Source organism: Phycodurus eques, chromosome 21 (assembly GCF_024500275.1).
Source record: "Phycodurus eques isolate BA_2022a chromosome 21, UOR_Pequ_1.1, whole genome shotgun sequence".
Classification (NCBI taxonomy): Eukaryota; Metazoa; Chordata; class Actinopteri; order Syngnathiformes; family Syngnathidae; genus Phycodurus; species Phycodurus eques.
This window is the reverse complement of record NC_084545.1, coordinates 16,052,565-16,079,163: the sequence shown is the minus strand read 5'-3', so window position 1 is coordinate 16,079,163 and position 26,599 is coordinate 16,052,565. Positions and strand designations below refer to the sequence as shown.

General features: G+C 49.8%; 4 protein-coding genes across 10 annotated transcripts in view; all 4 read left to right on the top strand.

The window, feature by feature from the left end:
• LOC133396587 (TRAF2 and NCK-interacting protein kinase-like) overlaps positions 1–9,222 on the top strand; it is a 36,721-nt gene extending 27,499 nt beyond the window's left edge. For all 7 annotated transcript variants that reach the window (XM_061666594.1, XM_061666599.1, XM_061666595.1 and 4 more), the window contains 9 exons: positions 841–967; positions 1,805–1,975; positions 2,678–2,821; positions 3,714–3,848; positions 3,943–4,043; positions 4,122–4,271; positions 4,530–4,689; positions 4,940–5,079; positions 5,724–9,222. In XM_061666594.1, the coding sequence (XP_061522578.1) occupies positions 841–967; positions 1,805–1,975; positions 2,678–2,821; positions 3,714–3,848; positions 3,943–4,043; positions 4,122–4,271; positions 4,530–4,689; positions 4,940–5,079; positions 5,724–5,807 (1,212 nt within the window). In that variant the 3' untranslated portion in view covers positions 5,808–9,222. The remainder of the gene's footprint in view (positions 1–840; positions 968–1,804; positions 1,976–2,677; positions 2,822–3,713; positions 3,849–3,942; positions 4,044–4,121; positions 4,272–4,529; positions 4,690–4,939; positions 5,080–5,723) is intronic.
• Positions 9,223–10,654: 1,432 nt separating this feature from the next.
• On the top strand, positions 10,655–15,545 carry LOC133396492 (eukaryotic translation initiation factor 5A-1-like). The gene is made up of 5 exons (XM_061666399.1): positions 10,655–10,715; positions 12,356–12,543; positions 12,631–12,735; positions 14,354–14,485; positions 14,565–15,545. The coding sequence occupies exons 2-5, from the start codon at positions 12,376–12,378 to the stop codon at positions 14,628–14,630; spliced, it is 471 nt and encodes a 156-aa protein (XP_061522383.1). The 5' UTR covers positions 10,655–10,715; positions 12,356–12,375; the 3' UTR covers positions 14,631–15,545.
• A 1,752-nt stretch (positions 15,546–17,297) lies between these two features.
• rpl22l1 (ribosomal protein L22-like 1) lies at positions 17,298–18,733 on the top strand. The gene is made up of 4 exons (XM_061666400.1): positions 17,298–17,383; positions 18,074–18,187; positions 18,334–18,455; positions 18,522–18,733. Exons 1-4 carry the CDS (start codon positions 17,375–17,377, stop codon positions 18,664–18,666), a joined length of 390 nt encoding a protein of 129 aa, XP_061522384.1. The 5' UTR covers positions 17,298–17,374; the 3' UTR covers positions 18,667–18,733.
• A 1,132-nt stretch (positions 18,734–19,865) lies between these two features.
• LOC133396834 (probable cationic amino acid transporter) lies at positions 19,866–26,088 on the top strand. Its single transcript, XM_061667064.1, has 9 exons — positions 19,866–20,009; positions 21,509–21,848; positions 23,029–23,265; positions 23,364–23,581; positions 23,706–23,858; positions 24,009–24,217; positions 24,300–24,691; positions 25,110–25,469; positions 25,576–26,088. The coding sequence occupies exons 1-9, from the start codon at positions 19,866–19,868 to the stop codon at positions 25,836–25,838; spliced, it is 2,316 nt and encodes a 771-aa protein (XP_061523048.1). The 3' UTR covers positions 25,839–26,088.
• The last annotated feature ends 511 nt before the right edge of the window (positions 26,089–26,599 follow it).

Below are 26,599 nucleotides of genomic sequence, written 5' to 3'. Positions count from 1 at the left end.
TTATGATCGTTACTCTGCACCCGTCAATCCTCGCTTTTAAAGTTGAAAGTTTGCAGTATGAAAACGGCAGGCGAGATTTCAAAGTAGCCTCACTTCACTAATCCCCCCCGCCTCCCGAGTCTCTGACCCTCGAGATGTGCGCCAGTGTTGGCGAGTAACTAATTAGATGTCACAAGATCACGTAATTGAACCCTAAAATGGAAGTAAATCATATCATCACAGCATTTCCAAAGTTACCTTCCCAACACGGACTGTAAACAAGCCGATGTTAGCCACGGCTGCTACGTCGATAGCACGACTTTTCGTAACGGAGCGTTACTATATTGCTAAATGTATCAGTTTGACGTTTTGTTTTTGGGAATGCACAATCAATAAAAAATTGAAAGGAGGTGATAAACGTACCAGTTGACTCGATACCGGTGCCCGGCGGCGCGCGTCAACCTGCTCTCGCCGCCCCTCACCCGCCAATCACGGCCTCGCTGTCCGCCCCGTCTGTCTTTTTCCAGAAGCGCGGCGAGCAGCGGCGGAGCGTCTTCGGCATCGTTAATTTGTTTGCCGACAGCAAAGTAGGTCGAATACATCCGAAACCAAACATCGCCTTGGCGAGCCACGCGTAAATCCGCACACGATCCCACGTGATCGCACGCGATGAATCCAGACGCGATCTCACACGTGAATCGAACACCTGAACCCGCGTGTGACCCGCAAAGTTGCTCCCGGACGTCCTGTAGCTCTGTTGTTGCCGTGGCAACCCATCTGAGCTTTTAGTTGACGCTTTTGCCCGGAAACTCTTCAGTGCTGTTTTTTGTTTTTTTTTTTTTTTTTTTTGCATCCCCGCAGTACGGGATGGGAGGAGGAGGCGGCGGCGGCTCCAAGGCCTCCTTCACTCCGTTTGTGGATCCCAGGGTGTACGGGACTTCCCCGACGGACGACGACGACGACGACGACGACGACGTCTCTGCTTCGGGTGCGTCGGATTCAAACTCTGAACAGTCCCAACTTTTTCAATTGAAAACTCGGAGTCTTGATTTTGAACTCTTAACTTCAGAATTGTGAGGCATAGAAACCCTTCCACTGTAACATTTCGACTGATAGATTTAAAAAAAAAACGTTTTTTTTTTTTTTTTTTTAAGTATTGTAACTGAGTTAGGCAGGACGGTGGAGGACTGGTTAGAGCGTCTGCCTCCCAGTTCTGAGGACCGGGGTTCAATCCCCGCCTGTGTGGAGTTTGCATGTTCTTTGCTTTTCTCCGGGTACTCCTGTTTCCTCCCACACCCCAAAAACACGCGTGCTAGGTTCATTGACGACTCTAAATTGCCCGTAGGTGCGAATGTGAGTGCGAATGGTTGTTTGTTTGGATGTGCCCTGCGATTGGCCGGCGCCCGGTTCAGGGCGTACCCCGCCTCCCGCCCGACGATAGCTGGGATGGGCTCCGGCGCGCCCGCGACCCGCGTGAGGAGAAGCGCGACAGAAAATGGATGTCTGGATGTAACTGAGTTCACTTTCAATGGCCATAAAAACTTCTTTTCATTTTTGAAAGGAATTTGGTTCGGGCACCTCCACTGTTTTCAAAATACTGGTTTGGCAAAAAAAGATACTAGTGCTGGGGCTATCGAATAGCTTTAGAATCCATTTCTCGACCATTCGTCCTATCGATCGATTCCGCTGTTTCACCCGCGCCCGAGTCGGACGTCCAACGAACGGCCGTCGCGGCGCATCGAAGCGGGAGCTGTCAACTGAATTGCCCGAATGGGAGAACTCAAGTTTTCTGAACGTGAATCTGCACGTGCGTGTTGTGCCGCAGCGCTGTTCACCGACGAGCTGCTGAAGCAGGAGCAGGCGCGGCTCAACGAGGCGCGCAAGATCTCGGTGGTCAACGTCAACCCCACCAACATCCGACCGCACAGCGACACGCCCGAGATCCGCAAGTACAAGAAGCGCTTCAACTCCGAGATCCTGTGCGCCGCTCTCTGGGGTGAGCGCGACAACAATCGCCGCCTTTATTGTCATCGCCGCAGGTACTCGGTATCGGTATCGGTATCGGTGAGTACTGGAGAGTGAGCACTCGTTCTGGTTTCGGTCTGAAAAAGGTGCGGCTCCTTTTTCCCCGACTTTTGGCCCATGTAAGTAAGCCCTTTTTTAATGCAATGTGATCAAGCCCAATTTTGTGGCCTGATTTTTCAATTTTGTATTTTTGATCTGACAAAGGTTTCAATCGGCAATTCTGTCACTTTTCAATTTCAAAGCAATGAGTCACTTTTTCCTTGTTCAAAGAACGAAAGCTACCCGGATTCGGGTGGGCCGTTGCCACGTGTTCACACGCTGACTAATTGGCGAGCCCGTGAATCAGCCGCCGTTTTTGACTTTTTTTTTTCCCAAATGACATTGATTACATTTTCCCTTACACGTTAGAACATAACACAAAGATCATGACGAGTCAACAAATCGTCTGCAAAAATATTTTGAAAGAACTTGATTTCTCTCTTTGTTGGAAAGTGAATCAAAAGTATTGTAAAACAATCACATGTTGCGCCCGTAATTGATATCTTTACTTGTGTACGTGTGAAGGGAGCAAAAAAAGCAGTTTTTATTTTGTGCGATTGTTTTTGTATTCTGAATCGGTCGACTATCGGGTTCTCGGAATTGTATTCCGGCAAATCCGTATTCCCGTTTGCAGGGGTGAACCTGCTGGTGGGAACGGAGAACGGGCTGATGCTGCTGGACCGCAGCGGCCAGGGCAAAGTTTACAACCTGATCAACCGCAGACGCTTCCAGCAGATGGACGTCCTGGAAGGTCTCAACGTCCTGGTCACCATCTCAGGTGGACTCTCCGGCTTTCGGGTGCAAATGTCCAACCGTTTAGCGCGTCAGCCGGTTTCGCGCAACTCGCTGTGGCAAAATTCACAAAATACGCCCCCCGCTCGCCTGCCACGCTCACGAGGATGAGCAGTACAGCGGACCCTCGTTGCGTTTCGATACGTTGGAAAGCTGTCATCTCGAGATAGTCAATCATTGATCATTGATTCGCTTCCTAGCGGAGCTTCGGCTATTTTGTTTCGCGTTACGCTCGACTTTCACCGTCAATCTGGGCGAGACCCTCTTGCACGTCTCGCCGTCGATAAACGTTCTCGACGAAGCGATCGGTCGCTGGCAGTAAACGGTTGGATTGCAGTTGACGGATAGAAAGATGTCCGGCATGGAAAGAGTTAATGAAGCAGCATCCGTTTCATGTCGTGGCACAACACGGCGCGACGCCGGAGGCGTGCCAGTCCAAACCGGGGCCTGCCTGTAGACCGCGGGTGTCGAACCGGTGGCCCGGGGGCCAGTTCCGGCCCGCCACATCGTCTTATGCGGCCTCGACTTTCTGTTTCTTGCCAAAATACCCAAATTGCAAATTGGCTTCACTTTTAAAAATATTGCGATATTGCAAGCATTTTGGGTGACCCACCCCCCTTTTAAAATCCAATGGATTCGTACTGTAGTTGAACAAACAGTTTTCACTGGCTTCCGATTTCAAAAGTAACGATCCATGAATTTGTGTATATGGAATACATATGAGGCCACCATATGGGTTTGCAGCCGGAGCGGCCCTCCGAGTGGAACTCAAAAATGAGTTCGACAGCCCTGCTGGAGACAGTCAAAAGTTCAACTCACCCCAAAAACGCGATGGCTGTGATTTCCTGTCAGTGTGATGTCGTGTCACCTGTTTCCAGGCAAGAAGAACAAGCTGCGCGTTTACTACCTGTCCTGGCTGAGGAACCGAATACTCCACAACGACCCCGAGGTGGAGAAGAAGCAGGGCTGGATCACCGTGGGCGACCTGGAGGGATGCGTGCACTACAAAGTCGGTACGGAGGTCTCGTTCGGCCACGGGCGGCTCCGGCGAAGACTCGGCCGATCTTTTCAACGTTTCTGAACTCGGACCTCTCAACCCTTCCGCAGTGAAGTACGAGAGGATCAAGTTCTTGGTGATCGCCTTGAAGAATGCCGTGGAGATCTACGCCTGGGCTCCCAAACCTTACCACAAGTTCATGGCCTTCAAGGTGCGTCCGTGTTCGCGTGACGAATCGAGAATACAAATTGGCGGGCGAATGCCGAATAGCACCGTGTGCGTATTTCAGTCTTTCGCGGAGCTGCAGCACCGCCCCCTGCTGGTAGACCTGACGGTGGAGGAGGGGCAGAGGTTGAAGGTCATCTACGGCTCCAACTCCGGCTTCCACGTCGTGGATGTGGACTCCGGAAACCCCTACGACATCTACATACCCTCGCATGTAAGGGAAAATGGAACAATGCCCGCATTTCATTTCACGATTATCAAGACCAGAATGTTCGCAATATTCGGTATGAAAACTGAAAACATTGTCAAATTCTTCATTTTGGATACGAATGTATGCATTCAACACGAAACCAATGCAAACTCCGCAACACTTTGCGTTAGCGGGGGCTCCCGTCGTCGTGCCCCGACGTGCCGGGCGACGGCGTGGCCTTTCCGTGGCGATGAGCGGTTTTTTTTTGCGCGTCCCCGGCAGATCCAAGGTCAGGTGACGCCGCACGCCATCGTGGTGCTGCCCAAGACGGACGGCATGGAGATGCTGCTGTGCTACGAGGACGAGGGCGTCTACGTCAACACGTACGGACGCATCACCAAAGACGTGGTGCTGCAGTGGGGCGAGATGCCCACCTCCGTCGGTACGTGCCACGCAACGCCCCGTCCGCTGCTCCTTCTTTTTCTTCTTCTTGAGCTGAGCTGGAGTCGGGTCGGCCGGTTAGCGCGCGCGCGCGCGTGAGCGTCTGGGTGTGAGTTGTGGGCGACAGCGGCTCCTTGAGCGCATTTGCGTGTTTGACCGGTTTGTCCAGCTCAATGAACGGCGACTGCCAGGGCCGACCTAGACGACCTAAATGTGAAATGTGTTTGTGTGTGTGCGCCCGCGTGCGCCAGCCTACATCCACTCCAACCAGATCATGGGCTGGGGCGAGAAGGCCATCGAGATCCGCTCGGTGGAGACGGGCCACCTGGACGGCGTCTTCATGCACAAGCGAGCTCAGCGCTTGAAGTTCTTATCGGAGAGGAACGACAAGGTGAGCGCCTCCGCTCGCTCGTCATCCGGAAACTACGACATTCCTCTCGACGCCCGCTGCGTGGTGTTGTGGGCGCAAGGTCAAAGGTCACTAGGGCATGCAATTTGGGAAGAAATTGCATGTGAACGGGAAACTTGAAGTCGGGATGGTTTGAATGGGTCAATTTTGTAAATTCTCTTACATTTGGGAATTTTACTGTGAAAAATGGGGAATTTGGCCAATGCGCGAATTATTGCAATGTGAAAAATTGTTTCCAACATCTTCTGAATGAGCTCAACAATTTCAATTTGAAATGGGAAAAATGGGCATTTTTGATTTTGTTGAATGTCTCATTCACGTTTAATTTGCAGCAGACAGAAATACCGGTGAGCGCATCTGCCTCGCAATTGCGAGGTTGCGGGTTCAAATCCGGCCCCCGACTGTGCGCAGTTTGCATGTTCTTCGCGTTTTCTCCGGGTACTCCGGTTTCCCCCCCCCCCCCCCCCCCCCCCGCCCAAAATGCTCTCCAAACGCCCGCGTACGTTAGCATTAAGCTGGCCGACTTAAGTCAGGCAAAGTTAAATGGACAACCTGTAATTCTCTTTGTTTTATAAATGCCAAAATTCAATGTTTGCCTTCTGAATTGACGGCGTCCTCTTGTGCAGGTTTTCTTTGCGTCGGTGCGCTCGGGAGGCAGCAGCCAAGTGTTCTTCATGACCCTCAACAGAAGCTCCATGATGAACTGGTAACCCGGCCGCGCTAGCAACCCGACCGCCGCGCCCCGGGCGGGGGGGTCGAGGACGGACGAGCTCCGCGGCGCCTTTGTCGCCGACGCTCGCATCTCCGCGAGGTCGCCCGCGTGACGCCGGGTCGCCCGGGATCTCGCCGCGCGGCCCGGCCGGCGGCCGCTCACACGGACGGCTCGTAGCGCATGACTTCTTCTTTGCGGGACCACTTCCGGGATCTGCTCCAATCCGGCGACGTCTTTTAATGCCGCCAGGAAGCGGACTGAACATTTTTCCTCCCAAACGGGCGCGTCGCTCGCCTGTTGGTTTTCAAAAGAGGTTTTTTTTTTTTCCAATAGTGGCTCATAAACGCGAGCACTGTTTAAAAAATAAATAAAAAAATAAAAAATTAAAAACTGTTGTAGAAAGGGAAAAGAGGAAAAACAACTGGACTGGTTCAATGAGGATCAAATGTCAAAGGAGTTTGGCACAAGCGATTATTCGTTAGGAGTCGGCTTGCAAAGGGGAGGAAAACTTGCAGTAAATTTACAGATCGTTTCTGGTGAATGGACAGGAAATTAGAAACACTTTTTTTGTCATAAGCAGACATCCATGCAAAAATGCAAAATAAACAGATCTTGCCAGTATTTTAATTAAAGTGCTGCCTTGAGATACAAGTTGAATTTGTTCCATGACCATTAATGGGAACGCAAAAACAAAAAAAATGTTTTTTTTTTTCGAATGTTTTTTTCATAAGACAAAAATGCAGTCAACAGTTTTGTGCTGTATAAAAACACGCAGTAGAAACATTTGCCCTCCGCGTAACCCGCAAAGCGAAATTGCGAGCAGAGAAACACGACTACCGCTTCCGTGTTCTTCTTCTGTGGGGTCGAACGGCGCAGGTGGCACATTGGCGCCGCCAACTGGAATTGTGAGGAAATCAATGTCAATAGATGGCGGCCGGATGTTTAGTGCGCCGGCGCCATCTCGCTGTCGGGTTGTTCTTTTATGTCAAGACAAAATTGGTCAGTGACAAAAAACTCGTAAATTGGGGCACTCGCCACCTTAACTGTACAGGAAGTCCTCCATTTACGAACGAGTTCCGTTCGTAACACGTTTTTCCGCGTAAGTCGGATTTCACCGTTACGGTCAGGGGACCGTAGCGGGAAAGGTTAACACTTCGTATAAAGAAACTAAAATACGCTCAAATCCAAAAATAAGATGCTGCACTTACCATTACTGCCGAGAGTGTGAAAAAAAGGAGGGTGAAAAAGGCAAAGATACTCCCGCCGCACAAACGCAGGCAAGCGCTATGCGCTAGCTAAGCAGAAACATTACGGTGCCGGGACAAAACGGCGGCCGAGGCACGGGCGTCGTAAAGTCGAAACGTCGTAGGTCGACTGCGTCGTAACTGGAGGACTTCCTGTCCTTGCTTTAGATCTTCTTGTTTCAGTCAGGGTTGTGCTCACACATATTTCCCACAAATCCAACTTTGAGTTTGGTCAATTGCAATAAATTCACGTGAATTCCACGGAAAACGTCTCATTGTAAAACTTCCCGGAATGTCGCAACCCTCGCCGTGAGTCGTCATCGACTTTCGTCCTCGCAGTCGAATCCCCATTTGACTTTTTGTCTCCCTTCCTGTCGCTTGTGACCACCCCCAACTTGTTTTCTCTCTTTTTCCTTCAGAGCGTAGCAGACTTCTCCTCCGAGCTTCTTCCCACGAAACCCGCCGCAAATGTTTCCTGCTCGGCACGCTTTCGCTCTGTCGTCAGCAATTCTTGTAGCGGGCGCTTAAGATGGCGTCGCGCGGCCGAAGCGGATGGCTTGTTGAACGTTGAACGTTTTTTTTTTTTTTTTTTGCCCTCCTTTGCCACGAAGAAAAGGGAGGACCGCTGCCGAGCGAGTTGCCGCGCCCGTGTCAATCCGCCCGCCGTTTCGGACGCCCGCGCCAGCCCGCGCATCCGCACGACATTTTCCATCTGGCGAGGTGTGTCGGGAGTCGCTCCGTAGCCACTTTTCCGTGGTTCTCAACTGCTGGGTCGGGACCCAAAAGCGGGTCACGGTCGGGTCGCGGACAGACGGGTGGTTGGAAACGACGCCTTCTTCTCAGTTAAGGGCAGCAGCGACATGACATTTCGAGGTGACAAACGGCGTAAGAATGCGTCCACGCGGTGAAAAAGGTTTGGGCATTTATTCCAAAGGTCCATGTACTAGTACACTCTGTCCTCACTACCAGAAGACAACTTTGGCATACTAGTAGAACAACTACACATCAGGAGTGAGACAGAACTGCACCAGTTTACAAGAGTACTATTAGTGACATGGTAAAACTGTGCGAGTTAACACGTAACAGTTGACTAGAAGCGCTCGTAGCGTGCAGATGTCCACCGTGAGGCACTTTTGCGTTGCACCTTGAGTACTTGGACCCTTCCAGACCAACGGAATGTCAATTCAATTCCAGCGAAAAAGTAGACCCTGTCGCGACGCGCAATCGTCGATCGTCAAGAAATAACGAGACCTCCTAACTCCCTGTAAAAACAGATATTTGAGGACGGAAGATGTCACACTTCCTCGCTGCTTCGGCATTTCTTCGCAAGATACTTGACATCCCCGCAGGGGGTCGCATATTCAGCATCCAAACGCCGACGTCATGACGCATGTGAGGCCGCACGTATCGCGCGAAGCAATGGTGGAAAACGAAACTTTACTAGTAAGACTGGAAGAAGTCAGTTTTACTAGTGTGCTGAATCGTCTCGCTAGTGAGGACGAAGACGGTACTAGTAAGCTGGAAATCAAGGATCAGGACGAAATGCCGGGCAGGACTTTCCAGTCAAAATGTAGCTGTGAACATTGTAACAATGGAATTAGTCACGCACATGAATTTGTGTATTTTGCTTGCGAGGAGGTGGAGCGCTCTCTTGCCCGAACACAAACCGGATGCGTTTTTACGAGCGTTGACTTGATATTCTCTTTTTCCGAGCCAACGTGGGCCAACTGCAGCCTTTTACTTTACGTGGAGGACGTCCACCTTAGTGGACACTGTGTGCTCGCTCTATACTATCTATCTCTCTCTCTCTATATATATATATATATATATATATATATATAGAGAGAGACACTGTATGTATATCTTACTCTTGGGTTGTAGAGAAAGACAGAAAATAATGTGGATTAAAGCTTAGGTGTCTTTCTACAGATGAGAAAACATAGCTATAAGACTTTCTTAACAACAACAACAAATCGACACTGTTTTTATTGTGATCTTTGTATTTCCATTTTTGTACGCTGTCCGAGTGCGCGTGCGCAGATGAGCGACGTGCACGTGAGCGTGTTTTCACCTCATCTGGTTCACGGCAATCAAACGACGACCTCAATCTAAGGACACGCATCTGTAATGTTGGAATTCGACAATAAACGTCCTCTTGTTGGACACCAACAGCCTCTCTTTCTTTGTCCTCACACTCGTCAAAAGGACGCAGACATGATCGACAATAATTAACAATTCATCCATCCGTCCATTTTCTGAGCCGCTTCTCCTCACTCGGGTCGCGGGCGTGCCGGAGCCTATCCCGGCTGTCATCGGGCAGGAGGCGGGGTACGCCCCGAACCGGTCGCCAGCCCATCGCAGGGCACATACAAACAGACAACCATTCGCACTCACAGTCACACCTACGGGCAATTTAGAGTCTCCAATTGATGCATGTTTTTGGGATGCGGGAGGAAACCGGAGTGCCCGGAGAAAACCCACGCAGGCACGGGGAGAACATGCAAACTCCACACAGGCGGGGCCGGGGATTTGAACCCGGGTCCTCAGAACTGTGAGGCCGACGCTCTAACCAGTCATAAACAACTCAGTAAATAATAATAATAATAATAATTCGTGTCACCAAAGTAAGAGAGGGTGACCTACATGATGCAGGATCGTTTGGATTGGTTTTATACACAGGATTTACTATTACAATTATGTTAGCATGTTGAAAACGCAACAACTGCACCCAGGCAGTGATTGTTTGACAGGCCACTAGGGGGAGCCCGTGTACACCTGCTGGGACTCGCGCCGCACTTTCAGAATCGCTTGAAATTGCCGTTCAAGTCTTTGAGAGGAGAAGATTGTCAACTTGTCAATATTATACTATGAATAATAATGACAATACAATATCTTCAATATGCAAATTTCCTAATTGTAACCTGAATATCTTAGCAAGCGCAGCGATAATAATAATAATATCCATCCGCTGCGATTGGCTGGCGACCGGTTGAGGGTGTACCCCGCCTGCCGCTCGCCCGAAGATAGCCGGGATAGGCTCCAGCACGCCCGCGACCCGCGTGAGGAGAAGCTGTTCGGAAAATGGATGAATGCATATCCATCCATTGCGTGTGGCGCTTCTCCTCACGCTCGTCGCGGGCGTGCTGGCGTCGATCTCAGCTAAATTGGGGCGAGAGGCGGGGGGGGGGCGGGGCGCGGCACACCCTCAACCGGTCGCCAGCCCATCGCAGGGCACATACAGAGAAACAAACATTCACAAGTCCGGACAACTTGCAATCTGAAATTAACCTACACAACCTGTTTTGGGAATGTGGGAGTACCCAGGGAAAACTATTCTCAATTCAAAATACCAAAAGAGAACATTTTTCGATTTCAAATTGAAGATCATGTCAATCGTCCGTAGGTGCGAAGGCTTGTTCGTGTGTCGGCTAGCGACCAGTCCGGGGTGTGCCCGCCTCTCGCCCAGATTGGAGGTAAGCAGCGCCAACTGCCAACGACGCGGCCCGCGGCCAAAGTGAGCTTGACGCCGTCGATGCTTGTGGAGGTTCGACGTCGGCGTCCCGCCGTGGGCACATAAAGGGCCCCTCCCCCTAGCGACCGTGTACGAGTGGTGCAGTAAGTTGGACGCGCATGCGCACTCTCGCTCCCCTTTTCCTCGGAAGGTAAGTGCGGCATGGCGCGTGTTTGTGCCTCGGGGGCGAAAAGAAGGCGAATAACGGTCCGCGGCTCAGGTGCCGGCGGGCGGGGAGCGACCGAACGGAGCCGGGCGGGCTGAGCCGTCGCTTTGGCGGGCGTTCGGGTCGAAGGGCAGCGGGGGGCTCAGTGGAAGCCGAGCGGCAAAGAGGCCTTGTCGCTCGGCCACAAGAAGTCGCTTGTCATCCTCTCGGCTAACGGACAAGCCTTCCGTCTCGCAGGGCGCTCGCATCGGCCTTCGCCGACTCAAAGCTGCCCGGAGCGGCTCGGCGTCGCGACGTGTCGGACTGGCGGCGGAGCACTTGAGCTCGGCCGCCGTTGCGCTTTTAATGGCGACTTCATTGAATGGACGGCTAAGGCGGCTAGCCGCCGTTAGCATGGCGGCGCGAGCGCGCATAACGGGACGCCAACGTTTGGCTTTTCCACCGCACCGATTCCGCACTTGGCTGGGTTCCGCGGCGCCGCCCGGATACACCGGCGAGGCTCGACGGCCCAAAATGGGCCCGCTCGAATGTGGCCACGATCGACTTGGGCGTTGAAAAGACGGAGAAAAACACGGGCCGGCTAGCACCAGTTAGCATATGCTAACTTAATCCAGCTGAAACTTATCTTGGGGCTTTTTTTTATTATTGATTTGAGATGAGTGAATCTAATATTGGACTTAAACGTTCACGTTTAGTGCTAAATTCAAAATGTTTCAAAAAAGGAAGTCCAGCCTCGTGTTGACGCGTTCTCATCGTCAGCGCGTCCACGTTTCACTGTCGCCAAAAGTCTTTTTTCACTTTTTTACTTCTCTCCGGCGCTTTAGTCGATGCTTGTCATTAACGTCAGCGTCATGCCGTGGACGTTTTGGTCACAACCGGTCTAGCTTCGATCAGCTATTGTGCTCAATCGTCTTGTGAAAACTTGAAGAAAGAAAACATTATAAACAGGTGAATTATTCTTAATAGTTGGCTAATGTGCGCTCAAATCTTGTATGCAGTCCGGGTAACGAGCTGCATTACTTTGGGACATTTTCCCAAGAAATTATAAAAATCATAAGCTTCCTAAATTTATCAAGAGAAGGAAATATTGCCCACGTCTCATCTGAAATGTTGCAATGAAGTTAAATGAATGTGACACCATTAAATGCTGAGCAAATGCTTTGATTAAGAACATTGCTTATTTTGGGTAAGATTGAAATTCCTCCTCAATGCTGTGTATTTGTTTGTATTAATACAAGTTTATAGGTGTAAATGTTGCTGCGATGAGGCGAATTTCCCTCACGAGCCGGGGAGTGAGACCTTGTTTAAGTTGGTTATCCGAATCCTCGGAATTTCAGCCTGTCAACAGTAAATCGTCTCCCGTTTCTGTCGCCGTCCGACAAAACGATCCGTGTTTTTGACGATTTTCTGATGGATGTTACGGACCAAATAAGGGACCGTAGTGACGTTTAAAAAAAAAGTTTAAAAAAAAAATAATAATAATAATCATCCGATTCATCGACCGATGAATCGATGATTCAAATATTTAGCACTTTCAGCCCTAAAATAAAAGTCGTGTTGTTACTGGTTAAAGTTTTAGAATTTTAGTGCCGTGGCTCACAGGCCAGTTGGTGTTTGCATTTCAGCAGCCCAGAAGCATCGCACCATGTCAGAACCCGATCTGGAATTCGCCAAAGTGGAGTCCGGCGCCTCGGCCACGTACCCGATGCAGTGCTCGGCCCTGCGCAAGAACGGCTTCGTGGTGCTCAGGGGGCGCCCCTGCAAGATCGTGGAGATGTCCACCTCCAAGACCGGCAAGCACGGCCACGCTAAGGTGACGCCCGCGGCCTTTCCTTTCCGATTTGTGCGTCCGCGATCTCATTTGTTGACGAACGATTCTTTTGTTTCCGGTTTGGCGCAGGTCAACCTGACTGGCATCGACATCTTTACCCAGAAGAAGTATGAAGACATGTGCCCCTCCACCCACAACATGGATGTGCCCTCCATCAAGAGGCTAGACTATCAGGTATGTTACCACTTTTTTTTTTTTTTTTTTTTTTTTTAAACCCTAAAAAAAAAAAAAAAAAATATGCTACCGCCTGAGCTGGGAACTCTGCCGCAATATTCGTAGAACACGGGTCAGACTGAGCAAATGATGTTTTCATGTTTACTGCGAAATGGATCATTTTTCATTTCGGTGGACCAAAATTCCGATTTTTCTAGCAGTGAACCCCACTTCATGGCTGCGAATAGCAAAAACCCACAACTGACCCCCATAAACAGATTTGTCATTGCCCTATAGATGCCGACAAAGCAGTTTTTGTCTAAATGAAACTTACCAACTCACTTGAACATAGTTCCTACTTAAATATTGTTCCCTGATGCCAAGATGACACCAAAGTAATACTTTTATTGCTGATTTTCATCAAACAATGGAGAATAGGTTCCCCTGAAATCCGCTAAGAGGAAAATGACCAAATTCCGAACCAAATATGCGTGGTTCAGAATCCTCTTTATTTGCCAAGTATGTCCAAAAAACACACAAGGAATTTGTCTCCGGTCGTTGGAGCCGCTCTAGTACGACAACAGACATTCAATTGACGGAGAACACTTCGGAGACATGAAGACATTGCCAAGAAAACAGTCACTGGGCAATAAAGGGTTGCTAGTTATCTGCTAATGCCGGTACAATTATTTTTTTGGGCAATTGTGCAAAAAGATGCAGAGTCCTCTAGCACGTAGAGCAGTTCGAATGACTAATATTGCAATAGTCCGGTGCAATGACCGTTGTGCAAAACTTCGAGTGTATGCAGTTTAAAGTGACTAGTAGGGCGATAATCTGGGACAATGTCGATTGTGCAAATGATGCAGAGACTCTTCAGTCAGTGTGCAAGTGGGGCAGATGCTACGCTGGCGTGAGTGGCTAGTATTGGTCAACATCAGATATGCAAATAGTGCAGCGTGGCGAGACGGCTACAGTGAGCGCACGAGTAATACATCATCGGCCCCACAGAAAATGTGACGGCAAACTCAAGACAAAAATTTGTGTATGCATTACAAACCCCCCCCCCCCCCCCCCCCCCCCCCATTCCCTTAACATAAATTGAACAAGTTATATACTTAGGTATTTGCTTGTCAGTATTTTCCTTGACTTGTCATTTCAAACTCAATTTTGAAAAATATATAAAACAATGAATGAATATACACGGGGTCATTATATTTACAGTCGTGCTAATACGTTTTAACACTTAGACAGAATTTAAGATGTGTCCCGTTTTAGAAAGAAAACATCAATTTTATTGGAATTCAAATTAAACTGTAAAGTATTTAAATAATAGCACAATATTTAAGTAAAACATGACGCAGAAAATAATGGGCTTGTCCCTGTTCACTGCGGGAGAGCCACAGGAGCGAGTGGGAATCCCGAAGAAAATGTCAGCCTCGACTGCAGATGGTGGAAATCTGCCAGTCATTGATGAACGAAAACGATCCACAATAGCCTGCAACTGCCTCAAGAGGACGAGGGTAGCAAATGAATGAAATGAAGCTCAAGATGGCTCCTTGGCAACATTGTTGTTTTATCTCCCAATGAAGTTGTAAAGTTTCCGTTGCCGTGATCGTGACTCAAAACGTTTCCTTGGCAGCTGCTCAACATCACCGAGAACTTCATGTGCTTGATGGCCGACAACGGCGACATCCGCGAGGACCTGCGCGTTCCCGATAACGAAGTCGGCAAGGAAATCGAGACGAAGTTTGAGGCCGGTGACGAGTTTCTGGTGAGTCGCGCGGGTCGCCGTACGTCCGCCCGCGCGCGCGCGTTGTCACACGACCGCTCACGTGTCGCTGGCTTCGCAGGTCACCGTGATGTCCGCCATGGGGGAGGAGTGCGCCGTGGCGACCAAGGTCCTGACCAACAAATAAGCGGACGGACTTTGCAGCCCCGGCAACAAGCACCGCCCACAACCAGTCTTGCATTCTCATTGGTTCTTCTGTCACCAAAGCGTCGGCCTTCACTGACAACCTCAAATCATCCTTTTTGTCATTTCTCGATTATTTTTTCTTTTCTTTTCTTCCTCCCATTTTGCTTTCTGTCATCGCCGTGGGGAATATTCGGGTGCAGCTCGCTGCCTGATGGCTCACATTTTGTGGTAACGCGTCGACTTTCTAGAAAACGACTGAAAAAAAAAAAGAGCTGCTCATCGCTTCCGCTTCTTTTGGCCTTCACAGTGTTGCTCACATTCCTGACTGTTGAAATAACAACAATGGGATTCAGCTTTTGTATCTTTTTTTGTTAATATTCTATCGATTGACATCTTTTAGAGCGAGGCGAGGCGAGGGCCTCTATAGATAGTAGATCCGCTTGGGGGCGCCCCTCTTGCGGCAAGCTTGTCCGTTGACGGGATGTTGGCGACGGCAGCGAGTGCTTGCGGGCGCTTAAGCTTCACCCCAAATTCCAAAACCAGGAAGTCTCCCCCCCCCCAAAAAAAATTCTTCTTAAGACACGTGAGTGATTTTGTTCCCTCCGACTGCTGTGAGGCAGACGTGCACTCGCCCCTTCAAACCAATCCGTCTGTCAGTCGCCCTCAGCCATCCTCCCTATACTAAACGAGTGTTTTTTGTTTTGTTGTTGTTGTTTTTTTTTTTAATTACCCAAGAGGCGCAAGTGGAATGCAGTGTGAGCTTCAGACATGTGGGAGGCGCTTTGCAGTGAGCTTTCTGTTTGAGGAACTCAAAACGGGTTTGAGGAGGGTGGCGGCCGCAAACTTTTTGTTCACTCGAGGCCTTTGTCACCTGACTGGAGATGGCTGAAAATAAATCGTTGAAACAAATGGACAAGCTCTGCTTTTCTGTCTTGTTGTTGGAATGACTGGTGAGCCCACTTGAGCCCTCAGCAAAGGCCAGAACGCAGCGATCGCCGGACTACACCCTCAACTGGTCGCCGGTCGGTCGCCTATAGACGCGGACAACCGCTCGCACTCGCGTTCCCATCGTCACTGAGTGGGAACTGAACCCACGCTGCCCGCAGCAATGTCAGGCCAATGCACCACTACACCGCCAGTGGCTTTGGCTATTCCTATCTAGCTTATGGTCCATGTACTAGTACAGTCTGTCCTTACTAGTAAAATTCGGAACACTGGTGCTGTCTTACTAGTAGTAGTGTTTTTTTTATTTTTTTTAACTAGTGCACAATTAAACCTTAAGCTATTTTGTAGTCCTAGCTACTACTCTATGAAGCACATTCACAACAACCGACTAACAATTATTGTCATTGATTAGTCTGCCGGTTATTTTTCCTTCATCTGATTCAAATAGCATTGATCACTTTCCATCCCTCTAGTTCAAAACAGGACAGTAGTTCAAATTGACGGTGCATAAATTGCTGACGGTTCAGTTCCTGGTTTGCTCCGTAAGATCAGTCGGAAAATTAGCAAAAATGTTGATCTTTGTGTTCAAAATCAGATGTTTGCAAATGTCTCGGTTTGATTGAACACAAAGATCATTGGTCGGCTTTCATGGAGGGTGACAAAAGTTGGACAATATTTACTGTTGAGCGGACAGTTTTAAGTTCATGTCTGTAAAGGATTAATCACTGATCAAAGTAGTTGTCAATTTGATCATTCTTGCACACCCCTTCTTACTAGTCATGATTTTTGACTCGTACACAATCAAACCTTGCAAGTCAAACACTGCTGCACTAATAACACTTAAACCCAATTGATACTCAATTTATATATTTTATATATAGCAATTTTTTGCTGTACATAAAGCATGATAATTAAAATAATAATACATAGGTGTGTTTCACACACTAGTAGCCTCATGAAGGATAATGGCATAAATGCAGCTTTCTGTGAAATGTCTTAGCATTTATTGCATATCCATCATAAGGTCCCTTTTTTCTGTACCCACTATTGCTGCAGAAACGATTCAAATGTCCTCATTTTGGGACTAATAATGGTTATGTTATCTGCTCATTGTCATACTAGTTGGACATTACGTACTAGTAGGACGTTACTAGTGAGGCAAAACAACTATCGATGTGCTAACGACTAGTCAATGTGCTGTGTCCATTAGTTGGCTCAAATTAGTTTTATTGTTTGTTTGTTTTTTTTTTCTGGGGGGGGGGGGGGTTACTTCCAGTGGCTGAGTTCCTGCATGGTTAAATTGTCCATCCATCCATTTTCTGTCATTTTACTAATTCCCCTCCATGACTTTGAAGAGGTGATTTTACGAACCCTTCCAATCAACGCGAGAACATTCCGAAAGAATAAATATGATGCAAGCAGTCTGCAATGGAATGTTTTCATGAATCATTTCACTCCCAAAGGGAGCGTTGGCTCTTTTGAGTCACACATGAATAATAAATGTTAGATCAAGTCTTGCATGTACGTCACACGGGGCGGTTAATGATTGACATGCTCGCTGTCGCGTGTATGTCGTTAGATGACACAAAACATCACTTTGCTCTCAAATGATCATTTTTCTTGACAAAAACAGAAAACAAAACCAATATGACGGAACAGTCTCTTTGGTACAATAAAAGAAGTTGCAAATTATTTTTTAAGGATTGTTTTTGTTGCGTTGCCCATATTTGGTAAGACGACTTTAGGCGTCGTTTCATTGCGTCATTTCCGGGTTCTTTCTTTCCGATTCTTCCTTCCAACATGGCGCCGGTAAGTATCGACTGCGCCGCTGCATTTTAGTTGATTTTCATCTTTGCACTTTGTTTCATACGTAAAGCAACCAACTCCCTGCGCTATTAACTCAACTTAACTTAAAAAGCTCCAGGTTTATTTTTGTGCGAACTTGAGCTCATTTGAATCTTCCCAAGGCGCTAGCTAACCGCGTGTGCCGACACGTGTTCCTTATACAGACTTCAAACATTGAAAACGCATCATTTGTTTCTTTCAATAAAGACTAAGTTACCTTTGCTTTACGTTCATATTGAATATCGGTATTACAGAGTCAAAGCAGACGCCTGGCATTGAAAAACGCTTCAAGTCAGATCACTTCTGTGTAGTCGTACAAAAAAAATAAAAGAAATTTAAGTCTGAATCCGGGGAGAGGGTACTGTGTTTTTCCAAATGCATCCACATAAGCCTTTAACAGTATGTCCATCCGTGATGTGATGTGATGTTTTGTTCATGATATTTTTGAGTCACGGCTCATGAAGGTTTATGTTTAGGCACACAACATCGTTGGAGCTCCATTGTCGAGGGATGATTATTACGTGTGACATAGATTGAGGGCATGACATCACTCCGCATTGGAAAGGCGCAAGACGTGGCTTAACACGTCAGTTAGCATGCGGCGATTGCGTTTGGAGCGGGCGGATGTCTTGACGTGTGCGGTGGTACCGACAGATTCGGCAGAAGAAGCGGATCGCCGGCAAGAAGAGCAAAAAGGGGCCCGGCTGGAAGTTCAGCCTGGACCTGACCCACCCGGTCGAGGATGGCATCCTGGACTCTGCCAACTTTGTAAGCAGCTTCAAAGGGGAAAAGAAGACCAATATTGTTGTCGGAACGGGTCGGGGCCCGTTTGGTTGGCGGGCTGCTAACGGGGTTGGCGGACTAGGGCGCCCTTCCCTAGCTCCCCTTGCGTGTCACTGCACTGTGTCCAATAGGAAAGCTTCCTGAAGGAGAGGATCAAGGTGAACGGCAAGACCGGGAATCCGGGCAACGTGGTGTCCGTCGGCCGCGTGAAGAACAAAATCGACGTCACGTCTGAGAAGCGGTTCTCCAAAAGGTGGCCGAGGAGAAGACGCCGTCGCGAGTGTTCTCGTGCTGAAAGCTGCGTGTGTCGCCCCCGCAGGTATTTGAAGTACCTGACCAAGAAGTACTTGAAGAAGAACAACCTGCGCGATTGGCTGCGAGTGGTGGCCTCCGACAAGGAAACGTACCAGTTGCGCTACTTCCAGATCAGCCAGGACGACGACCGGTCCGAGGCGGAAGACTAGACCGCCACGACGCTTACTTTTTCGTATGACAATAACTTCGGAAATAAACGCAACACATTTCTTTTCAGTGTTTTTATTCATTTTGCGCAATATTTTTTCTCATTCGCCTTCGGTGCCGGAAACGTTTTGGATCTTCTTCCGTCCCTTGCGCTCATTTGTATCGCAAACCCTCCGTTGTGTCTCGGATAAACGCTGCGATAATAAACGCATCCTGTATATACAAGCAATTTCAAGCATATTAATATGTACTATTTAGTTGTTATTTGTATGACAATCAAATGAATCAAAATGAAACCGTTTTAAGTACATTCAGCCCTGGAGGCTTTCGGCAGCAGGTGAAAAACAAGCCTACAAACAAAAACAAAGCACCAATGAATGCAAAAGTATCAAGCTGTACTCATCTCGTACTAGCGAATTATCCGCTTACACAAACGCCAAATGTAATGCTTGTTTTCGTGTTTGTTGTTCTCGAGTGTTTATGTGTGAATGTTGCTGCTGTGGCTTGAATTTCCTGAGCCGTAAGTGATCGTTTTGCGGCAGCGCACTCAACCGCCACTAGATGGAGACAATCACCAAGCTCGGTGGTGGTCTCCTGTTTTGACCGGCAGTCAGTGTGAGCGTTTAAGTTCAATTCTTTGAAACGGGGCAGCACGTCTTCCTCACGGTTGAGAAGGTTGTGGGTTGGAATCCGGCCTCACGCGCGACCCCGATGGGGATAAGAGCTATTTAGAGAACATGGCAAAAGTCAACGAGTAACTCATAAGCAGTCACAATGAAGTACAGAGAAGAAATAGTGAACCATCTCACACGCAGTTTTTGTGTTTCTAAGAAAAGACCTTTTGACATCTTTGAACAGATGGTCGATATTTTGGAGGAGGATGATGATTTACAGCGTGAAAAAGAGAAAAGCGAGTGTGTTGACTTGACGGCCTGCTGTTTTTCTTGGCTGTGGATGCAAGTCAGGCTCGTGTGGTGTCCATCAGCTGCGGGAAGGTTGCAGCAGCTCCACAGGAAACCCAACTATGACATGCTTATTACAAAGACGGGGGGTGCGTTTTCGATTGTGCTTTTACAAGTGTTCCGAAATACACTTGGGTTTGCCGATGACGTCATCGCCCCCAATTTGGGGCAGCGGTGTCGATTTGAAGCATTCAAAGTTGTCGGTCGGAGTGAGAAGAAAGATGTGCTGTCGCGCGGCGATGCCGGCCGTCGGACTCGCCCCCTTGCCACTTGTAGCACCACGTGGCACCGCTGCGGGGTGCCCGCCCCGGTTCGTGGGCGCGCTCTTCAACTGGCTGGTCGCGTTCATCTCCACAATGCTCATCGGCCAGAGCCCGGCCTATGTCGGCTCCCCGCTCACCGCGCATACCACCGCCCGCGTTTTCCCTTCCAGCAGTTTTATTAACCGCACAACATTCGGTCGAGCTCCTTTGCAATTTTCTGGAACACTCTGCGACAAACAATAAAACTCTCCACATTCCTCCCAATAGCACCGTTTGCAAAGTACGTACGGAACTCGTGCGTAACATGACATTGTACAGTTTGTCGTCTACGTATTTGCTTTTATTTTGCTGTCGGCTTTCGGGGCAGCAATGCGAGCGAAGAATCTGTTGTCAATCGCTTGACCTGGAAAAGCAAAAGTCGAAGAAATAAAACCACCACAATCAAATGAATCGATCTCGCTTTCAGGTGCTGTCGTCATGACAACATCAGGCGAGGCATTTTATCTTCCAAAGTTTTTCACAGGTCACGTTTGAGATGGTGTGACTTGCTGGTGTTGCTTTCCTCCTTTTGTGACGTGAAAGTCGATCGGGGCGCTCCATCAATATTTCAGGGAGGCGAACACACGACGCTTCTTGACCTCTTTCCACTCATCCATTCACCCTGCCATCCTTCCACCACGCATCAACAGGTAAAAACCGCTACGCTCGCCCTGTCTGCCTTTTTTTTCCAATTATCAGCCGGGGCTTTTGTTTTATCGCTGCAATTTGTGACTGTTTGTGCTGCTGTGTAGCTTGATGGACGAATAGACAGACAGAGTGCATATAAAAAGTCCACACACCCGTGTCCAAATGTGGGTTTTTGTGACAGATAGAGAGAGATCATTTGCTTCCAAACTTTTCCCACTGCATCTTGCTTCGGGTCTGCCTTTCTTCAGCTGGAACTGGGGCCCTTCATCAAGGTGGAGGGAATTACAAGCAGTTCCAAAAAGCACTCCGTAAAATGACAGGAAAAGCCTACGAGAACACTGGAACATGGCTTGGGGTTAATCGGAGTTACTTTAAACGGTGTTTGTAAAGTGTTTGCTGGCTCCCATTTAACGTGCTTGAATGTGATTGGTTAATTCTGAACACAGTCACGTCCCTGGTTACAAGAGGGTGTGTACACTTGTGCAACCACATTATTTTCAATTCAGTTGTACAGGTCACCTCAATGGTGGTAAAAGATTTGTAATGATTTATCTTGGACTCGTTTGTCCAAAAAAACAGGCATTTGAACAGGGGTGTGTAGACTTTAGATAGCTGCGACAGACTTGGAAATCATTTTTTTTGTTCTTCTCTTCTTTTTATTTTTCTTAATTTTCTTGTATTTTTATATAACTGTTGATTTTTGAGTAAATGACAAAGCATAAAATACAAAGTTCAATTTCTTTATGTTCTTCTTTGTGTTTTTCTTCTTTTGTCTTGATCAGCCTTTTTTGCCCAAAATACAAGTCACGATGCTGATTCTGATTATTATTATTATTATTATTATTATACCGCTTTTGAACGTGAAGTCCAGGAGTTGACGGAGTACTTGCGCTTTCACCGAATGAATTATCGTGTACTTTTTTTGTCCCAAGGATGGCGTCGTCGAGGAAGTGAGCCCCCTTGCCCCCCCTTGCCCCTACTTGCCCCCACTTGCCCCGCGAGCACAGCTGGCCATGTCGTCCTGGGCGGACGCCTGGCGCCGCACGCGCTGGCGGCTTCTGCGCACCAAGCCCGTGGGGGCCATGGCGCACGGGGGCGGGGACCCGTCGGAGCTGGCCAAGGTGCTGACCGCCCCGGACCTGGTGTCGCTGGGAGTGGGCAGCTGCGCGGGCACCGGCATGTACGTGGTCGCCGGGCTGGTCGCCAAGTCCGCGGCCGGGCCGGGCGTCGTCCTGTCCTTCGTCGTCGCCGCCGCCGCGTCCGTTTTGTCCGGTGAGTCGAGGCGCAGTACCGCGTTGTGCCACCGCGGCGTGCGGGGCGACGCTGAGCTGCACTGCAAGATATGCAGCGCAATTAACAGCAAAAAGAAGCGGGAGAGCAGCTCCCTTATTCGTCTCCAATAATAAGAGCGCTTCAAATACAGCGCATACAAAAAGTGTACACACCCCTGTTCAAATGGCAGGTTTTTGGGCTTCCCAGATGAATCATTCCAATCTTTTCTTTTTTTGGGGGATCATGCAAACCTCTACGCTGTACAAATGTTTTTGAGACGGTACATTTAAAAAAAGAGAGAAAAAGTGGTTGCATAAGTGTGCACACGCTCATCACATTCACGTTCCAACACATTTTAAATGGGCGCCAGCACACACTTGCCACCATTTAAAGCGCTTCCGATGAAGCCCAAATAAAGTTCAGAGGTTCTAGTAGGCTTTTGCTGCCATTTTTTTGCATTCACGTCTTACAGCACAAGGGCTTCGACAGCAACGGAGGACTCCGACTGTTCTTGCAAGATCGCTGTCTTCTCTCATGCGACCTATTTATTTGTCACAAATCAAATACACAACTTATACATGTACATTTTGTAATAGTTTGACTTTGCCATTGCTGAACTCCAAACAAATGCGTTCGATTAGAAATGTGAATTGGGACCGGCCATTGCAACGCTCAGACGCTTTCTTGAGCGACACTCCACAATTTGTGGCGGCGCTGCTGCTGCGGAGGAGGAGGAGGACAGCTGTAATTTCCCTCCCGGGTGAGTACCGCTTGTTTTTATTTGGTTTTGAAAAATAACCTTTCCCAGAAGAGCGCGAAGACCGGGCAGGCGTTACGGGCCGTGCGAGGTTTAACTGCTAAGTTTGCAGTAGGCTACTCGGGTTTGGGGTTACTCGAACTCGTGTTTTAACTGCAGAACGTGTTCTGGAAGCGCAAAAAGAATTGATTTTAGACTCATTAGAGTCACTCGAGTAGACCGATGTGAATCAATTTAGGCCTCTTCGTGCACTTCTTTGACTTTGGCTGCATTTGGTGGAAACGGGTTCGGCCCACTCGACGATGTCACGTTACACGGAACTGCTAAGTTTGAGTTGGAGTTACACGAATAAAGTGAAATGTATTTGCGTTTTTTTGGAGTGCCATTCGACCGTTGTGACTTTGCTCGGCCTCTGATCGGCAGGCGTGTGCTACGCGGAGCTCGGCGTGCGCGTGCCCAGGACGACGGGCTCGGCGTACACGTACAGCTACGTGACGGTCGGAGAGTCGGTGGCCTTCCTGATCGGCTGGAACCTGATCCTGGAGTACCTGATCGGCACGGCCGCGGGGGCGTCGGCCCTCGGCGCCGCGTTCGACTCGCTGGCCGACCGCGGCGTCTCCCGCTACGCGACGGCGCACCTGCCCGCGCTCAGAGGATTCGGTCAGCGCGCGCTGCTCCTTCGCACGAACGGGACGTTTCCTGCGCGTGAGTGACGTGTGTGTGTGTGTGTGTGTGTGTGTGTGTGTCGGCGGGGGCAGGCAAAGGCGAGGACACGTTTCCCGACCCGCTGGCCATGTTCATCGCGCTGCTGGTCACGCTGATCGTGACGCTGGGCGCGCGCAACTCGGTGGCTCTCAACAACGTCCTGAACGGGATCAACGCGCTGGTCTGGGTCTTCGTCGTCACGGCCGGACTGTTCTTCCTGTCTGCCGAGAACTGGGAGGGCGGAGAGTTCCTGCCCTACGGCTGGTCGGGGGTGAGTCGTCGTCGTCGTCGGCCGCCGGGTCCGGGGAGTCGGGAACGCCGCAAAGCGATTTTCGGGGCGCTCTGGGTGTCAAAATCGCCTCGTAGCCACGAGCCGCTTGCGGGTGTGCGTTCAGGTGATGCGGGGCGCGGCCACCTGCTTCTACGCCTTCATCGGCTTTGACATCATCGCCACCGCGGGAGAGGAGGCCCGCGACGCCAACGGCGCCAGCGCCATTCCCCGCGCCATCACCGCCTCGCTGCTCACGTGTCTCTGCGCTTACGTGTCGGTCAGTAACGCGGCCGCCGAAAGCAAAACCCGAGAAGAACGCAAACGAGTTTCTGTTTTCAAACGTAACGAGTACGAGCAAAAGAAATACTCGAGTAAAGGACAGAAACCCGGAAAGCGGACCTGACTGCGCTCCCCCTTCGTGTCGCAGGTGAGCGTGATCCTGACCCTGACGGTCCCGTACGACCGCATCGATGGCTCGGCGCCGCTCGTGGAAATGTTCGCGGCGCGCGGCTTCCTGTGGGGGAAGTACGTCGCGGCGGCGGGATCCGTCGCCGGCCTCGGCGCCTCGCTGCTGGGCTCGCTGTTCCCCATGCCGCGCATCATCTACGCCATGGCTGCCGACGGGCTGCTCTTCAGGTCGCCGCCGCGCAAATAGCACACGCGACACGCGACACGCGACACGCGACGACGAACGCAACACAGCGATGCTCTCGCGCAGGTCGCTGTCTCACGTGTCGCCGCGGACGCGCACGCCGGCGGCGGCGTGCGTGCTTTCGGGGACTTTGGCGTCGCTCGTGGCGCTGCTGGTGAGTCTGCGCGACCTGATCGAGATGATGTCCATCGGCACGCTGCTGGCGTACACGCTGGTTAGCGTGTGCGTGCTGCTGCTGCGCTACCAGCCCGACGGCGAGCCGGAAGACGGCCCGGAGCTTGACGGTACCTTCTCGCGGCGAGACACCTTAGCTTGGCTTCACGTGCTCCTTTTGTTTTTTCACAGTTCGGATAGTCATTGCGTCTATATGCCACAGGGTGGTGCAAAAGCACTTGAAACGGAGAGGCTCGGAGAGCGTCAAGGCCACGCTTCCAGCATGTACGCAGTGGTGAAGCCGCGTTACATAGACGACGGGATTCAGTGGTTAACAGGGTTAGCGTTTGACATTAGGGTTTCAAGGTAGGGTTTTCAAATTGGGTTAGGGTTTTAAAGCAGGGTTCAAAGAATTTCGGTGTATTAGCGAAATTTGATCCATCCATCTTCCTTCAAAGCACTTTTGCGTTTCAGTCGGCCCAAAGCGGGCAGCATGGCGCCGCGTCGCAGCGTACAAACCGTCGAATGTTGTTTTTGGGAAGAGCTGAAAATGTGGGAATTTTGATTGCGTTGGCATTTGCACAAATGCGCTCACCTGGAAGTGATTTTGCTTTTTATCCGACTCAACAGAAATTGTCTTGAATCGCCGCACGCTTCAACTCCATTTGTGTTCAGTTTCCTCCGGCGACCACGACGGCGAATCCTGCGCGTCACGGCCGCGAGGGCTTCCGGACGTTCCGGCGGCGGCGCGGCCCACCGCGTCGAGCGGGCGCACGGTGACACGCTGCACGCTGGCCTTCTTCGCGCTGTCCTTCCTGCTGTGGACCGCCGTCATCTTCGGCGCCGAGCGGGGCTCCGGGACGGGCGCCGCCGCCGTCTGGGGCCTGACGGCGGCGCTGACGGCCGCCGCCATGGCCGCGCTCTTGCTCGCCGTGGCGCGGCAGCCGCAGAGCGGGCGGCGCCTGGACTACGCGGCGCCCTGCGTGCCCTTTGTTCCCGCGGCGGCCATCTTGGTCAACAGCTACCTGATGCTCAAGTTGTCGGCGCTCACGTGGGCGCGCTTCTCCGTCTGGTGCGCCGTCGGTCAGTCCGCAAACACGAACGCGCGAACCTCGACGAGTTGGACGGTTCTCGGCTTCTCTGTTTTTCTCCACCAAACGTGTTTTTTTTTTTGTTTTCCTGTCATCAGGCCTGCTGATCTACGTCTTCTACGGCGTGTGGCACAGCTCCCTGGAGGTGAACGCTCGCCAGGAGGAAGCCCACGCCAGCTCCTACCGACGCTTCGACGACCCCTACGACGACCCCCGAGAGCGGGACGACCGACTCGACCGGCCGCCGGCCCCCCCGGAAAGCGACTTCCGCTACCAGAACGACGCGTACGACGCGGGGCCGAGCGAGGACGACGGCGGACGTTTCGGGTACCAGAGTGGAGGAGGAGGAGGAGGAGGATGAAGGGTCACGCCTTCGACAACGAATGAGCACACGACAACTACAAGAAAAAGAAGAACAAGAAGGAAAAGAACTGTCGCGATGGCAGCAAACGTCAGCTGTCGGGTGCACACACACACACAAACACCTTCCGCCACAGCTCGTCGGTTAATATTATTAGTGTGGTAATAATGAGCTAACAGCATTTTAGTCTCCAGCTTGTTTTTGAGTGTTTCTTGTTGAGTTTGAAAACATTTGTTTGTTGAGTGTTGAATGTTTTTTGAAAAGTCCAAAAAGTTTGTCTGTAATGCGTAAGTAAAGTATAGCAGTTCACTTTTTCCAAAATGGCTTCAGTTCGTATTTTGCCTCAAAATTCTACACGCAACACCCCAAACTGACAATGTGAACAGTTTATTTTTACAAAATGATTTTGTTTTTGTCCATACATGTGACGTGTTGCTCCTTATATGAAACATATTAACTTGAATTTATCTCCTGCTGAGAATCGAAAGACCAGAAATGGAAATCTTTTTGTAAATCCAATTTTTTTTTCTTTTAGTAAGCATTGTCAACTACTTTTGAAAATGCATTGAAAAGGGCACAATGTAGTGGATAGCATATTTAAAAAAAAAACTGTGAGGCAGATATGCTAACTGGTTATCCACTGTGCCGCCTGCGCTTATTATAATGATTCATATTTACTGTTGAGAGGGTTCAATTGCAATATAGACAACTTTAAACAAGGTCTCAAAACAATCATTGATTTGGTAAATAACAGGACGAGC